Source organism: Mesoplodon mirus (assembly GCF_964341445.2).
Source record: "Mesoplodon mirus genome assembly, chromosome: 15".
Classification (NCBI taxonomy): Eukaryota; Metazoa; Chordata; class Mammalia; order Artiodactyla; family Ziphiidae; genus Mesoplodon; species Mesoplodon mirus.
Window position 1 is genome coordinate 17,829,912 of NC_138991.1, and position 15,295 is coordinate 17,845,206.

The 15,295-nt window shown below is 47.0% G+C and overlaps 1 protein-coding gene across 1 annotated transcript in view; it reads left to right on the plus strand.

Moving 5' to 3' along the window:
- PTPRT (protein tyrosine phosphatase receptor type T) overlaps positions 1 to 15,295 on the plus strand; it is a gene marked incomplete at both ends in the record, with an annotated part of 1,080,119 nt that overhangs the window by 872,491 nt on the left and 192,333 nt on the right. Inside the window, 1 exon segment of the mRNA XM_082644817.1 lies at positions 9,139 to 9,195. Coding sequence (XP_082500943.1) covers positions 9,139 to 9,195 — 57 coding nt within the window.

A 15,295-nucleotide genomic window follows, 5' to 3' on the forward strand; every position in this document is an offset into this window, starting at 1 on the left:
CAAGCCCTCCTGCCTACACGTTCTCCTACCTAATTCTTCCCCGCCTCCTTCCATGCACTCGTTCACTTTGCTACTTTCTCCTGCCCACAGGCCCTGCCTCCACCAGACTTGGCTGCATGATCTGGCCCCTTCCTACCCTCCAGCTTCATCCAGGCTTCTATCCGCTTATTCACTGCCCTCCAGCACACTGCTCTTTCAGGCTCCTTCCAGCCTCAGGACTGTTGCCGAAATGTCGGCTTCCCTGTGCACTGATGCCAAACAGAAATACGGAGACAGAGATTTTGGAGGAAGAGGGAGATGGCTTTATTGTTCTGCCAGGCAGGAGGGAAGACACAGCAGGCTAGCGCCTCAAGAACTGTGTGTGTCCCCCCACCCCCAAACGGAGAAGACTTTATATGTGGGGCTGGCAGTCCAGGGTATATGATAAGGATCAAAGTAGTGAAGGTCTTGCATTCTTCCTGCATTACTTCAAAACAGTCACAGCTGGCATCAGGCAGCCAGGTAATTGAGTCCGTTTGTCTCTGGGTTATCGGCCTGCAAACTTTTTTCTGAAATGCAAATGCCACAAGGGGTGATTTGCTACAAGGGAGTGCAGGATGTAATTCACATAGTGTTAAAGAGTAATAGGTTAGCTTTGTGAAGCACAAATCTAGTTACAGACACTACAGATTAGTAGCAGTTAAAAACTAGGAGTGATGAACTCTTTCAGGCTATGTTATGTTTCTTCTCTAGCCTGTTCACTGTTCCCTTTACTTTCCTTGTTCTCAGGAGAGGGAAAACTTTATTTCTATTTTTGCTGCAGTAAGACCTTTCCTCATCCTGCCCCCTTTGCCTGAAATTATCTGGCTTAACAGATGTACATCTTTCAGACTGCAGCTTCAATTCCGCCTCCTCAGAAAGACCATCCTGACCTCCAGTCTAATGTGTATCCCCAACGTTTTCCACTCTCATTATACCCTGTACTTTTTTTCATAGCATTCATCATGACTTATAAATATATATATTTTTGTTGGCTTACATATTGAATGTCTGTCTCCCAGCTAGATTCTAAGTGAAGTAAGTGAAAGGATTGTGCCTATTTTGAGCCATGTTGTGTCCCCAGATCCTAGCAAACATTAGTGCTCAATAATATATTTTGAATGAACAAATAGATAAATGAATGGACTGATCACTCAATTAATGTATGGATCAATGGCTAGATGGCTGGCTGGCTGGATGGATGGATGATGTCTTCCATGACCTCATTTTTTCAAATACAAGCTACTTGTCAAAATGTTCTCTTGGGAACTTCCCTGGTGGTGCAGTGGTTAAGAATCCACCTGCCAATGCAGGGGACACGGGTTCGAGCCCTGGTCCGGGAAGATCCCACATGCTGCAGAGCAACTAAGCCCGTGCGCCACAACTACTGAAGCCTGCGCACTCTAGGGCCCGCGTGTGGCAACTACTGAGCCCACGTGTTGCAACTACTGAAGCCCACGCGCCTGTGCTCCTCAACAAGAGAAGCCACTGCAGTGAGAAGCCCGCGCACCGCAACAAAGACCCAACGCGGCCAAAAAAAATAAATAAAATTAAAAAAAATTTTTTAATGTCCTCTTGGAAGGTAGGAATAAAAGTGGTAGAGGCAGGGATTAGCTACATGATCTACACTCCCCACTAACAAAAAGACCAGCCAGGCTCCGCTTGATTGCCTTTTGTGACAGGAACCTCACTACTCCCCCAGGGAGGTCGTCCCACCATTGGACACTTCAGTTGAAGGAAACCTCAACATCAGGGGTCCAAATTGGCTCCCTATTATTTCTGCCATTCAGTCTTTGGGGCCACATGAACCTGCCTTTTCTCCTTCCAGAAAATAAAATTTGCCTCCTCGGCCTTGTTCCCCCCACCCCAGTTGGGGTCATTCAGGGCCTTGCTTGTCCACTGTCTTCCTATTGGAACCTCTCTGGCTGCCTGCAGGCAGCCTCACTCCCATCTTTGGTGCCAGCCGGCAAGGGAACACAGCTGGCTCTGCAGACTCCCGCTGGGTGTGCCCAAGTGGCAGTTGGAAAAATCAGCTTTGATTTGATTTGCAAACTGAGCCCAGTCATTGAGACAAAATAAATCCGGAAACCCATAAAGCCATTTGCAGAGTTGCTTTGCAGAAGTAAGTCACAGTTTTAATCTAGTAAACACTCTCTAAGGATCCCATTAAAACAACCCCCTCAGAGTAGGTGCTGAAAGCTGAACTCCAGAATAATGAAGCATGAGATAAGATAAGGGGCCAGTGTCACCCATAGTCCCGTGCTGCCTGGTGGTATTGATGGACTAAAACTACTGTCTTGGGTGACAAGAGGGTGGGTAATAGTCTTTTGTAAATGTGGCTTCTTTTTATAATGGCTAAGCCTGAGGTAGATTTCACCCAGCATTTTCTCTCCTCTCTTCCTAATGGATTCTGACCCCTGCAGGGACAATAAATAGCCATTCTCCAGTGAGATGCCCTCATTTCACAGATGCTAAGACTGGGGCCCAGAAGGGGAGTGATGTGTCTGTATGTGTCCCTGGCTTTTTTAGTTACAAGAATAACCTGCCGCAGGTTATGTGAGAAGCCAAGCAAGATGTAGGAATTGTCTGCTATCAGATAGGAAATGCCCGCTGCCTGCCCTCTCTGCTTCCACTGATCCACTTCTATATGGAAGGTTCTGTCTTGTATAAAGCTTCCTCGAGAGATTACCTGGAATAATGGGAAATCAGAGACACCTGGTTTCAAATCCCACATCCAAAATTTCGCTGTTTAACCTTGAACAAGTCACAACCTCTAGGCGTCCATCCCATCCCTTTTAGGCCTAAGATCATTAGTTCTTTCCCCTGTTAATTTGGAATAATGCACATAAAAGGTCAAGAACATCATAGATGATACAGCTTGCACGTCCTTTCTTCCTTCTTCTGGGTCTTGTCTTATATGAGACCTGGAGACCCAGGTCTACTAAGCACACGTCCTCTCTCTGCTCTTCCCCAAGGAAGAAAGCCAAAGCCTGGACCGTAGTCACTTCTCATACAGTTGTACAAACCAGCCATTTATCAGATGGACTCAGGCTAGATTCAAAGTGCAGAAACTGAGAGGGGACAGGAATGACGCTGGCCTTGGCTCTTAGCATTTATCCTCTTCATCTACAGGCCACTGTGTTTAGATGAGCTCCTACACAGCAATAATATATTCACATTGACTGAGTATAAGATTTTGCTCATGCACTTGCTAACCTTTGACTATGGCACTTTTCCCCTTCTCATCATCTGCCCAGCAATTTCAGGAGGGATCCAGAACCACAGGGTGCTCAAATCTAGCTATGACAGCTGGAAGTAGGGGCTATAATGAAGGATCAGTTGTGAGAGGCTAGGCTATAGTGAGCAAGTCTGTTGGAAAACTCTTGGTTATTGTTCGGTCCTTAGAAGTCCTACCAGACTTTCAGAGGAGAAAGCCCAGGTGTGTGTTTTGGGGTTAGGGCAGGGGGTGCTATACTCCTCTGTAGCCAAGCCCCATGAGATGAATTTTCCATGCTTGGGGTTCTCAGAATTACTTGGGTGTAACAAGGTCTCTTTGTCCCTTGGGCTCTTTGCCCTCACCCAGCGTCTTCTAGACCCTAAAATGCCAATGGAATAATGTGAATTTCCTTGAAGGTTATGTGACAAGATGGAATAAGAGGATTATATCATGAGTATACTGTAAAAGAGCCTAAAGAAGACCTTTAAATATCCCAACCGTTTAACATTTTTCTCGCTACAACAGCTGGAACATCTCTCTAGTCTCCTCTGTCCTCGCCCTACTCCCTACTCTCTAGATTTGCTCCGGCCACCACCCCATAACACACACACGTGCACACCTTCTCCACACCCCACTCAGGAAGACAAAGCTGGTACAACAGAGTCCAGAAAACAAAAGCCAAGACCAATACTTGTCCTTCAAGCATATCCCTGGGGAGTCCTATTTCATCCCTCTAAACTAGAAATGAGAATTATCTACTTAAGACCTGAGACACCCAAGTTGACTTTAGCTCAGATCTGATATCCCAAAGTCGTTGCATCTTATGAAGGGAATGGTAGGCCTTTTAAAATCAGGGGTCAAGGAAAGGGAGAAAACGTGGGTAGGCTGGAGCCAAGGGATAGAAATAAAAAGCATAAAGCTCCATTGGAGCTTTCTCTGATGGGGTTTCAATGTAGTGTTGGGAGTGTTAGCAAACATTAACCACCTACTGTGTGCAGGTCATAGGGCTGTGTGTTCACATGAGTCTACAATGCAATGATGGCAGTAAAGCCTGGCATTTATTATGCACTAAATGGATAGTGGTCATCATTAGTACCCGTACTTAAGAAATGAAGCAGCGTAAGCTCAGATGGGCTAAATAAAGAACTTAAGGTCCCTCAGAATTGTCACTCAGATCTAATTCCAAAGCTCATGGCATTTCCATGGCACCGTTTTGGATCTTGTCAGTACCACAGACTGGGTGAGATTCTATGAGCCACTGTCAGGGTCCTCTGTCTGCTATTTGTTAACCGCTTCCCACCCCTCTTTTCCAGTAACAGCTGATAATAGAACCTTTAGGGTGTGAGGATGGGTCTTTGGCCTGTCTTCAGCAGCATTCAAGCTAAGTCCTGGAATTGGGAGCATAAGGTGAGGTACCTCAAGGAGCCCTCAGCTTTACTTCCACAATGTATTGAAGCTAATAAATCAAGAAATTAATTTGTCTTCAAGGTTATCTGATCCAGGGCCATCTTTAGCCTCTCAGCATCTCTTTGCATTCAACCTTCATTGCTTTGGAAGGGAAAAAAAAACAGAAAGCAAGTCTGAGGCGCTCAGTATTTAGACCTCCTTCTTCTTCGCATGGTCCCAATGTTTTTGTTAATGGCTGTCATATATACATATGAACAAGCTCTGGAAGCTGTGAAGAGAGAAGGATCATGAATCCTCCAGTAAAAAAGCCACATTGTAGGCAGACCAGATGACAGAGGAGAAAGCAAGGGACTTCATCTTTTGTTCTGCTGGATTGGTCAGGATAAGCTAGGCTTTGCTGCAACAACAAATTAATACCTAAATCGCAGTAGTTCAATGCCACAAAGGTTTCTTTGTTGTTATGCCATCTAGAATATAAGTGGCCTCAAAGGACCCCATAGCAGGGGAGAAAGAAGTATGGAAGTAGTAACCTGGATCTTAAATACTTCACTTGGAAATAACTCATGTGACTTCCACTTACATGACCTTGATGAGACTAGACTTCCTCCATATGCCTTAAGGAGAGATGGGCCAGGCACCAGTAAACACCAGTTATCTCTAGCACTAAATATATGAGTCCTTTTCCTATTTCTATTTCCTTTGTGTCCTGCTGAGACCCATGATCCATCACTTAACTTCTGCTACTCCACCCACTGGGAAGACTTCTCCCCATCCCAGGACCTGTCTAGATACACCTCTGTTCCTACCCCTCATAGCTGAGCATTCCTGCTAAACAGTTGTAGCCATAAATTGTAGGGTTGGGAGGCTCCTCTGGGCCTCCCAACCAAACTAAGGCTTTAACTCTTTTTCATTTAATCCTCGAAAGAACTTCATGAGATACTTAACTGTTATCCCCATTTTATAAGTAGAGAAATTGAAACTCCAAAATGTGTGTAATTTTCCAAGTGACACAGCTAGTAAATGAAAAATACTAAACTAGAATTTCATTTATCCATTTAGTTTTGAGTGCAACTTAATATTGATATGTGGTCCCTCGTCTCCTAGAGGTTAAGAAGTTTGTCTTTGGATTTGGACAGTCTTTGACTCCAGGCTAGAGAATGTACTTAACTGCTCTGTGTCTCAGTTTCCCCACCTATGAAACAATGACAATAACACCACTTACTTCATTAAGAATTAATTAAGTATTAATTAAGAATTTAATGAGCTAATGCACATCAAGTATTTAGTGCCTGGCTAATAATAAGCACTCAACAAATAGTAAGCAGTGGGAGAGCCAAGCAAGAGTCATTATATCAATACACTATGATAAGGGCTATGATGAAGGTAAATTCAGGATGCTGTGGAAGCACAGAGAAGAGAAACATAAGTCAATTTAGGGTGTACCTTCTCAGGTATGTGGTCACTGAGACAAAGTTTTGAAAGAAGAGTGACAATTATCATATTGAACAAGGTTGGAGAGTAAGACAGGGAGGTCTTCTGAGCTGAGGAAATTGCACATGCAGATCACTGGAGGCAAGAGAGGTGGCCACTGAACTTGAATGGGACAGGGTTCCTTTGAACCATGGCTAGAATGCCAGTGTGACCACAGGAGGCTGGGAGGGATCAGAGGTGAGGCTGGAGTGGTAAGAAAGGCCAGGACAGTGAGGACTCTGCATTAGCCCCATGGCTTATAGAGAAGCAATGATTGTCCTGAGACAGTGCGAGCCCTCGGAGGTGCTTAGCAGGCTGCCTTTGTCATGAGGGCTACCCTAATTACAGCTTAGACACTGGACCAGAGAACGGAGACTGAGGCAAGGATAAGGCTGGAGCAGGGCAGAACAGGTAGGAGGCTGCTGAAAGAGGCCAGATGGGAATCTGAGTCACCTCTTCTCTCAGCCTTCTATTGCTTTTTCTGACATATCAGGCCAACAGTCTTTTTCTTGCCTACCTCAAAAGGTTGGGGCAAATTTTTTTTTTTGGAAGATGTTGGGGGTAGGAGTTTATTAATTAATTTATTTATTTTGGCTGTGCTGGGTCTTCGTTTCTGTGCGAGGGCTTTCTCTAGTTGTGGCAAGTGGGGGCCACTCTTCATCGCGGTGGGCGGGCTTCTCACTATCGCGGCCTCTTGTTGCAGAGCACAGGCTCCAGACGCACAGGCTCAGTAGTTGTGGCTCACGGGCCTAGCCGCTCCGCGGCATGTGGGATCCTCCTAGACCAGGGCTCGAACCCGTGTCCCCTGCATTGGCAGGCAGATTCTCAACCACTGCACCACCAGGGAAGCCCCTGGGGGCAAATTTAATGAAAACATGCGCTTAGAACAGGGGTTGGCAAACTTTTCTGTGAAGTGCCAGATAGTGACGTTCAGTTTTTCAGGCCATATGGTCTGTGTCACTACTTCTCCACTTTGTCATGGTAGCACAAAAGCAGCCATAGATAATGCATGTAAAGCGAGTATGGCTGTGTCCCAATAAAATTTTATTTATGGACACTGGAATTTGAATTTTATATACTTTTCATGTGTCACAAAATATTACTCTTCTTTTTTATTTTTTTTCCCAGCCATTAAAAAGTGTAAAAAGCATCTTCACCAGTGGGCACACAGAAAACAGTGGGTGGCCAGATTGGGCCTACCAGCTATAGTAGTTTTCTATAAAACTAGAACATGGTTTGGAAATGGTGAAGTTCCCCATGCCTTTGAGGGAGGAGGAGTATGATTACTGTTGACTGGTGGTTTCACAGCTGTTGGTAAAGTTTGCCATTTGTGTGAATTTTTGAAATTACGTATTTCCTGTTTATCAGTTGGTCTGGGATGTCCTACCCCTCTCTCCATTTTGTATAAGGACTTTATACAATTTTGTTGATGAATCACTAGAGGAACATGCAGGCTTTGACGGGGCCTAGGACACCTTCCTGCTTTTTGATTCAGTTTCTTTCGAGAGGAAAGTAGTGGGTTCTAAAGATCAGAACACTGACGTCATACAAACCGGGATCTGAATACTGCCTCTGCCAGTCACAGTTCTGTGACCTTGAGCAAGTTGTATCAATGTTCTGATTCATCCTTCCTTCATTCATTTATTCAACAGATATACCCTGAGTACCTACTGTGCCAGCTCCAGCCCAGTGCCACAGCAGGACACTAGTGAATGACGAGTAAATGACAGTGACTGATTTCAAGGAGACTCAGACTTGCGGGGGTGGCCGCCACTTAAAATACAGTGAGGTTATTGCTTGGAGAAGGGAAGTCCAGGGTGTTCTGGGAAGACAGAAGAAGGGCTTCTGACCCATGTATGCTGGGTCTCCCAGAGCGGAGGATCTCTGAACCGACACCTGGAGGATGAACAGTCGTCATCCAGGTGAAGAGGCAGGAAGCGGGTATTTCCACACCAAGTGACCAGCCTAAGTAAGGCCTGCCGACAAGAAGGTGGGCCGGGGGGCGGGGTTGATGAGGGAAAGGAGTTTATTGTGCTCGGGGCAGAGCACAGAGTGCGGTGGTGGGAGTGGAGAGAGGCTGGAGGGGCAGGCAGGGAACTCATCACTGACGGTCTGTGAACTGGGTTGAGGAGGTTGAAGTTGACCTGGAGCACAGCAGGGTCACTGATGCGTTTCGACTGAAGGACGGAGAATGGACTGAAGGGGACAGAACTGGAGGTGGGAGGACCAGCAGGGGCTGCTTTAATAACCCAGGTAAACCAGGAGGACGGCTTGAACGGAGTGGAGATGAAATTGGAGAAAAGGGGGCAGCTTCAATACCTTTTCTGGAGTAGAATTAAGAAGGCGTGCCGGGCTTCCCTGGTGGCGCAGTGGTTGAGAGTCCGCCTGCCGATGCAGGGGACACGGGTTCGTGCCCCAGTCCGGGAAGATCCCACATGCCGCGGAGCGGCTGGGCCCGTGAGCCATGGCCGCTGGGCCTGCACGTCCGGAGCCTGTGCTCCGCAACGGGAGAGGCCACAGCAGTGAGAGGCCTGCGTACCACAAAAAAAAAAAAAAAAAAAAAAAAGAAGGCATGCCAAGTGATCAGAAGTGGGAGGTCAGTGAAAAGGAGGTAAAGGATGACTCCCAAGCTTGTAGACGGCGTGGCTACATGGATGGTGGCGCCATTTACTAAGAAAGGGAAGACGGGGAGAAGGTGTCTGGGTGGAAAGGCGATGGGTTCGTTTATAATAATACTGACCTTTCTGGGTTGTTCTAAGTCTTAGAAACATTGTTTGTGAAGTACCTGGCAGAGTCCCTGGCATGTCGTGGGTGCTTGATAAATGGTGACTCTTATTCTTATTTCATTAAAAAAATCTATTTCAGGCCCTGTTTTGTTAGATCATGATGTTCTTTTGCTGGTTAGTGTGAGCTCTTCAGAGCCACGAGAATTGCAGTTTTGTTCACCGTGCTGCACGTGTTCATGTGTGTTTCTTTCTCTCCTTCTCTTCTGCATGCTGCCTGGGGACTGGCTTCCTTGTGGTCAGCACCAATGGGCAGCGCCCAGGTGACCCCGGGGACTCCACTCTGCCTTCTCACCACAGGTGATCACCAGAGCCCTGGGCGGGGGGGGGAGGGGAGTGAGAGCAGCCTGTGCTCAGTGGTCCCTGCAGGCCAGGTGCACCCGAGAGGAACTGGCAGTCCCTCCATCCCACCCACACATCCACCCACCCACCCAGCCATCCTTCCACACCCCCATCCTTCCATCCCTCCCTCCCTCCCTTTATCCATCCATCCATCTATTCATCCATTCACCCATTCTACTAATGCATACAAAGTACCTACTATGTGCCAGGCACTGCTCTAAGCGTTGAGGTTATATAGTGATGAGCAAAAGAAAACCTATTCCTATACCTTTGGGGGAGGGGAAAGAGCCATTAGTCCAAAAAAAAAAAAAAAAAAACTACACAAGTAAAGGGACAACTGCAACTCTGAGTCACGCTACAAAGAAGAGATGTGTGGTGTTCAGAATAAACCAACAAACATACCTGGAGCTCAGAGAATGATTCCTAGGGGAAGTGACAGCTGAGCTGTGGTCTGAGGTTGGGGGAAAATTGACCTACCTTATCTGTGCTTAGATCTGGCCATGACCCGCCCCCCCCACCGTCTGCCATTCGTCTTGGACGGGTCACTTCAGTATGATGATCCCCACCTCTCGTATCTGTTAAGTAAGAGTAATAATGCTTCCCTCTTAGGGAGCACCGTTTTCTTACAGACTTTGCACATGCAGAGTCTTCTGCAGCTGTATCCTGAGATGAAACAAGTTAATGAATATGAAAAAGGATGCTATGGGAACACCCAGTCTAAATAAATAGTGTAGGTATTTATTTGAAGCAAATACCAGCCCCTTCCCTGTAGCACACTGTATTTCAATCTCATTTCATATAAACTTCCGCTGCTCTTCAAAGATTGGGATGCAGAATCCATCAGAGGCTGATGTCCATCATGGAGCCCCAGAGACAGAAGAGACCCTGCTGACATAGAGATCTCTACTGCAGGGGTCCTTCCTGGTCAGTGGAGGTTTCTTAGAGATTTCAGATCTTTAACTGGCACCTCTCTCAAAGTTCTTGCTCAGACAGCGGCCTCCTCTCTGCTAGTCCCTGACTGGTCAGTGTGTCATAGTGGGAAAGGGGATACATCATGCAAGGATGACATGAGTCCAGCCATCCAGGACCTCCTGGTCCACTTCTGTTCACTCCCTTTCCCAGACTCAGAAACTTCACTGCTCATGATTGTCTTAGGCTGGGTTTCCCAGACACAGAGCCTGAGACGGGGATTCTTGTGCAAATTATTCACTGATGAGTATTCTCAGAAGAAAGAAAGTGAGGGAGATGGGATAGGGCCGTCGAAGAAGCCAAGGGAGGGTGTGGAGACTGTGTCAGCTGAGCCCACGGGGGCTCTGGCATGTGGACTGTATCACCGGCGTGTCCCCACTTTGAGGCAGGGGGCCAGCATTTGTGCCGCTGTGTCCGTTCAGCCATTGCGCGTGTCCTGGCGAGGCGACTTCACTTTGCCTTATGGCAGTTCTGCAGGGAAGGAGGTGGCTCTGAGCTTTTAGCAGCCAGCACCGCCCCCCCCCCCAGCTGGGGATGAGCGCACCAGCCCAGGAAAGGAGATCTGAGCAGAGCCTTCACAGCATTCACGACAGCCAAGTTCTGTGCCCGCCTTTGTGCCTGCCATCAAGCCCCATAGCCCAGCATGTCACCATCAACACCCTAGGAATGTCATCTCAGCCACTCCCTAGTTATATGACCTCAAGTAAGTTGCACAGCCTTTGTTTCACCTGCAAAATGAATCGTCACACCTACTGCAGAGTCATACCCAAGATTACATTAGGTGACCCTAGAGAGTACCCTGCTCTCCAGGCCTTCATCGAATGTCAGGCTCCTACCCCATCCCATCAAAGGCCCCCAGCCTCACTCTCACCCCAAAGGAGACGGCAGTTGCGGACGGACGCACGGTGATGTTGAGAAGAGAGTGGTTCCTACCACATGCCCACACCCAGTGTACCAAGGAAACAGGGCTTCTCTGGAGGGTGCAAGCAGCTCCGTTCCTGCTGGGCCATTGTTCTCCGGGCTCTCTTCAAGTCCGCAGTCCTGTAATGTTTTCTTTAAACAGAGTCAATCCCATATCAGGCACATTTGTTTTACCTCTTGCCTTCTGAGGCATCTGAACGCTCCCTCTCTGACAGGTTTATTTCATTGTGTTGCATTATTTCCACGCCTTTCTCAGCCTCATTTGATGGGTGAGGTGCCCGCAAGTATTTCGAGCAGGCTGTCCCTTTCCAAGGGCGTTTTTGTTAATGTTCGTCCCCTGGTAGCAATAACGGCTGATGTGAATAATAACTACCCGGGTCTGAGTAATGGAGACATTAGACTGTGAATACAAGCAGCCTCTTCACATCAGCACCAACTCAGAGGACTGTGGAAGCCAGTTGTGGAGCAAGGGGGCAGGCTGGCTTTCAGAGTGAGTGGAGGCTGTGTGCAAGTCTCAGCTCAGCCACTTATTTGCAAGTCATTGCTCTAGTGTGGGCTTCATTCTCTTCATCAGGAGAAGCAAGGTTACCAACACCCCTGTCCATCATTAACGGTGAGAACTGTGTGTGATAATTCCGATTAGTTCTTCAGGTCTTCCTGACTTACTGGCTTTTCCTTCAAGGAATTCACACTCTAGGGTAGGGTTTCTCAACCTCAGCACTAGTGACATTTGGGGACAGATAAGTCTTAGTTGTGGGAGGCTGTCCTATGCATTGTAGGATGTTTAGCAAATCCCTAAACCCATTAGATGCCAGGAGCACTTGATTCCCCAACTAGGACAGCAAGTACATCTCCTGACACAGCCAGATATCCCCTGGGGGGCAAAAGCACCCCCTGTTGAAAACCTCCAGAGTTGCACTGTGTTCAGTACATATAGCATCTCAGCCATGTATGTATTTTGAAATTTTTTAGTCACATTAAAGTAAAAAGTAACAGGTGAGATTCATTTTAATAAATTTTACTTAACCCAATGTCTACAAAATATTATCATTTTAACATGTAATCATTATTTTAAAATTACTAATGAAAGATATGTTGCATTATTTTTTTTTAGCACTAAGTCTTTGAAATCTGGTGTGAATTTTATACTTACAGCACTTTGCAATTCAGATTCTACATTTTAAACAGTTAATAATGAAGTATTATCCTAAAAAGATAAACATTGTGTTTAACAAAATATACTTTACAGTGTTCCCATGTTAAAATTTAAATAAGTGGAGATAAATTTTAAAATTCAGTTCCTCCTTCACACTAGACGCATTTCAAGTGCTCAGTAACCACGTGTGGCTTAGTGGCTGTCATCTTGGACAGCACAGATGTAGAGGTAATTAGGAATTTAGGATTAGCAGATACAAACTACTGTATATAAAACAGATAAACAACAAGGTGCTATTATATAGCATAGAGAACTATATTCAGTATCTTGTAATGACCTATAATGGAAAAGAATCTGAAAAAAGAATATATATATTGATATAAAACTGAATCACTTTGCTCTACACCAGAAACTAACACAACATTGTAAATCAACTATACTTCAATTTTTAAAAATTAAAAAAACCCAACAAAATGGCTTGACCATCTGTGAGCCTAGTTGGTAGACAGAAGCGTAGATGCACAGAGTGCAGAGGGTCAGTAAATGTCCAGTTCTTTTTATTCCATTTAGACACACCCCCAGGCGACATTCAACAATATCTGGAAATGTATTTGGTTGTCACAACTGGGTATGAGGTGTTACTGGCATGTAGTGGGTAGAGGCCAGGGATGCTTCCATCGAAAAAAATAAGGTAAAACCTCTTATGGTCAGGGTTGCGTGTTTTTCTGTAGTGGGATGACTTGAGGCTGCAGTGAACAGATGACTAGTTATTTAACATTTCAGCTGAAGGACCAGGTGGACCCCAGACCCACCATCACTGAAAGAGTGCTTTTCTAGCCCCTGCAGTAGCTTGGCCAGGCCTCCAGGGGGCGCTCTGGGAGACTGAGCCCAGTAGGAGACTGGCAGCCCCCAATTTGGAGGCTAGAATGGATACACCGAAAGTCAGCCAGGAAGCCCTGCTCTGGTCTGAACCCGCAGGCTGGCCCATAGTCACTGCCTTGCCCATGCTGAGTGCCCATTGTCCATTCTCCCTGGGGAGGAGGGTTTTGGGACAAGCCCTCATGTGGAGCCCAAACTCCGTTCCTTAAAACTGGGGAACGTTGGCAAATCACTCAGCCTTTCTGAGCCTTGGTTTCCTTATCTATGATGTAGTAAGGATGAGTCCCTGCCCTGCCAGGCTCAGTCATGACCAGGGTCAGCAGACAAAGTAGATGCATTTCCAGCAGGGCTCCTGGCTTGAGAGGGTGCCAGGTACAACTCCACTCTATCATTCCCTCCTTTGCACTTCATGTTAAAACTCTCTATTGTTATTTTCCTGGCAATTCTTTAAATCAAGGCCTTGCCACAGTGACAGGATTCAGGCCATAATATGCTCTCTGGGACTGCTTTGCAGCTAACTGCCTCTAAAGCAACTTTCCCAGGGATGTCTTGTAAATCTTGGATCCAGGTAGAAAGAGTTTGAGCCTTTGGGGCAAGGCTGTGTGGCTGAGAGCAGATGGTGGGGAAGCAGCACGGCAGCCTTAGGGAAGGCCCAGCAGGATGCCTGGTGCCCCTGGCAGGCTTGGACATCCTGGGGAGTGAGCGACCCTCCCAGGGAGGTTCTGCCCTCTGGCAGGGGTTGATGGATGGTGTGAGAAGAGGAGCTAGAGGCAGGAGGACCAGATGAAGCTCTCTGGAAAAGACTTAAACCTGTACACCCACCATGATGGGGCTGTGCTTGGTGGAGAGAAGTGGACGACAGGCAGTGGGAGCGCAGCCTGCCAGGCTGGCTGGAGAGAGGTGGCAGCTCTGGGGGACAGTGGCACCAGGGGTGTTCAACATGATGATGAAAAGAACAATAAAATAGTAAATATGTGTTACATCCTTCTTACGTCCCGTGGAATGTGCTGAGGGTTTCATGTTATTAATGTACTGAAACTTCTCAACAACTCTACCATGTAGGGTACCATTAGCATTCTCATTTTATAGATAAGGAAACTGTATTTTATAGATAAGAAATCTGAGGCTCTGGTGACTGAAAATCACACAACTCGGAAATGATGAAACGGGATTTGAACCTAGATCTCTGGAAAGTCTGTAATCTTACCCGCTATGCTGTATACCCATGGCCAATATTAGTGAGCACCCATTACATGCCTGGGACCGAGAACTACCATGATCCAGGACTGTGCCTCAAAAACTGTATCATATACTAGCTGTGGGACTTTGAGCCTCAGAGAGATTACACAGTTTGCCCCATTTCCTTGTCTGCAAAATGGGGACACTAATAATTGCTAGTTGTTGAGAGGAATACGTGAGAAATAAACTTTAAGTGCTTAGACTTGTGCTGTCATTATTATCCTAAACCCATTTTACAGGTGAGGAAACTGAGGTCCAGAGAGGAGGGAAACAGAGAATCTGGCTAGTGGTGACATTCAGGCAGGTGGCCGGGCCAGAACTATGGCCCAGCCTGAGAATCACAGAGGATGGGGGTGAGAGGTAAGAACCCACCAGAGCCCCAGGCCTGAGGCACCTAAAGTGCCAAGCAGGATTCACAAACCAGGGCTCACTAGGGAATTGGGACATACAAGGTGGGAGGCTGGACACAGCAGCGCAGCAACCCCAGCTGCAGAGATGGCCCAAAGCAAGAGCAGGATGGAGAGTGAGGCAGCACAATGCTGAAGTCCCTTAGACCTGGGCATCCTCCAGTTCCCCTTGACGGAGGCTTCAGTTGGTCCCAGAGCACAGTCTGGGGCTGCACCTGCAGAATAGGGGCGGAATACCTGAAGAACAGCTGGAGGTCAGGGAGGCAGGTGGCGATCAGGAGCCAGGTGGTCACCGCAGAACCTCCTCAGCTTTTCCGTTTGGCTGCTCAAGTGGCTGCAGGCAGACTCTATGAAGCAGGGAAGGAGTCGAGTCCTCAGTCAAGTGCACCAGAGTGTCACCTTTGTCAATAGTCTTACAGCAGGTGTTCACAGCCTGACAGACACCAGGGTCTTGGAACATCATTCTGACTGCCAGCTTCTGCTACCG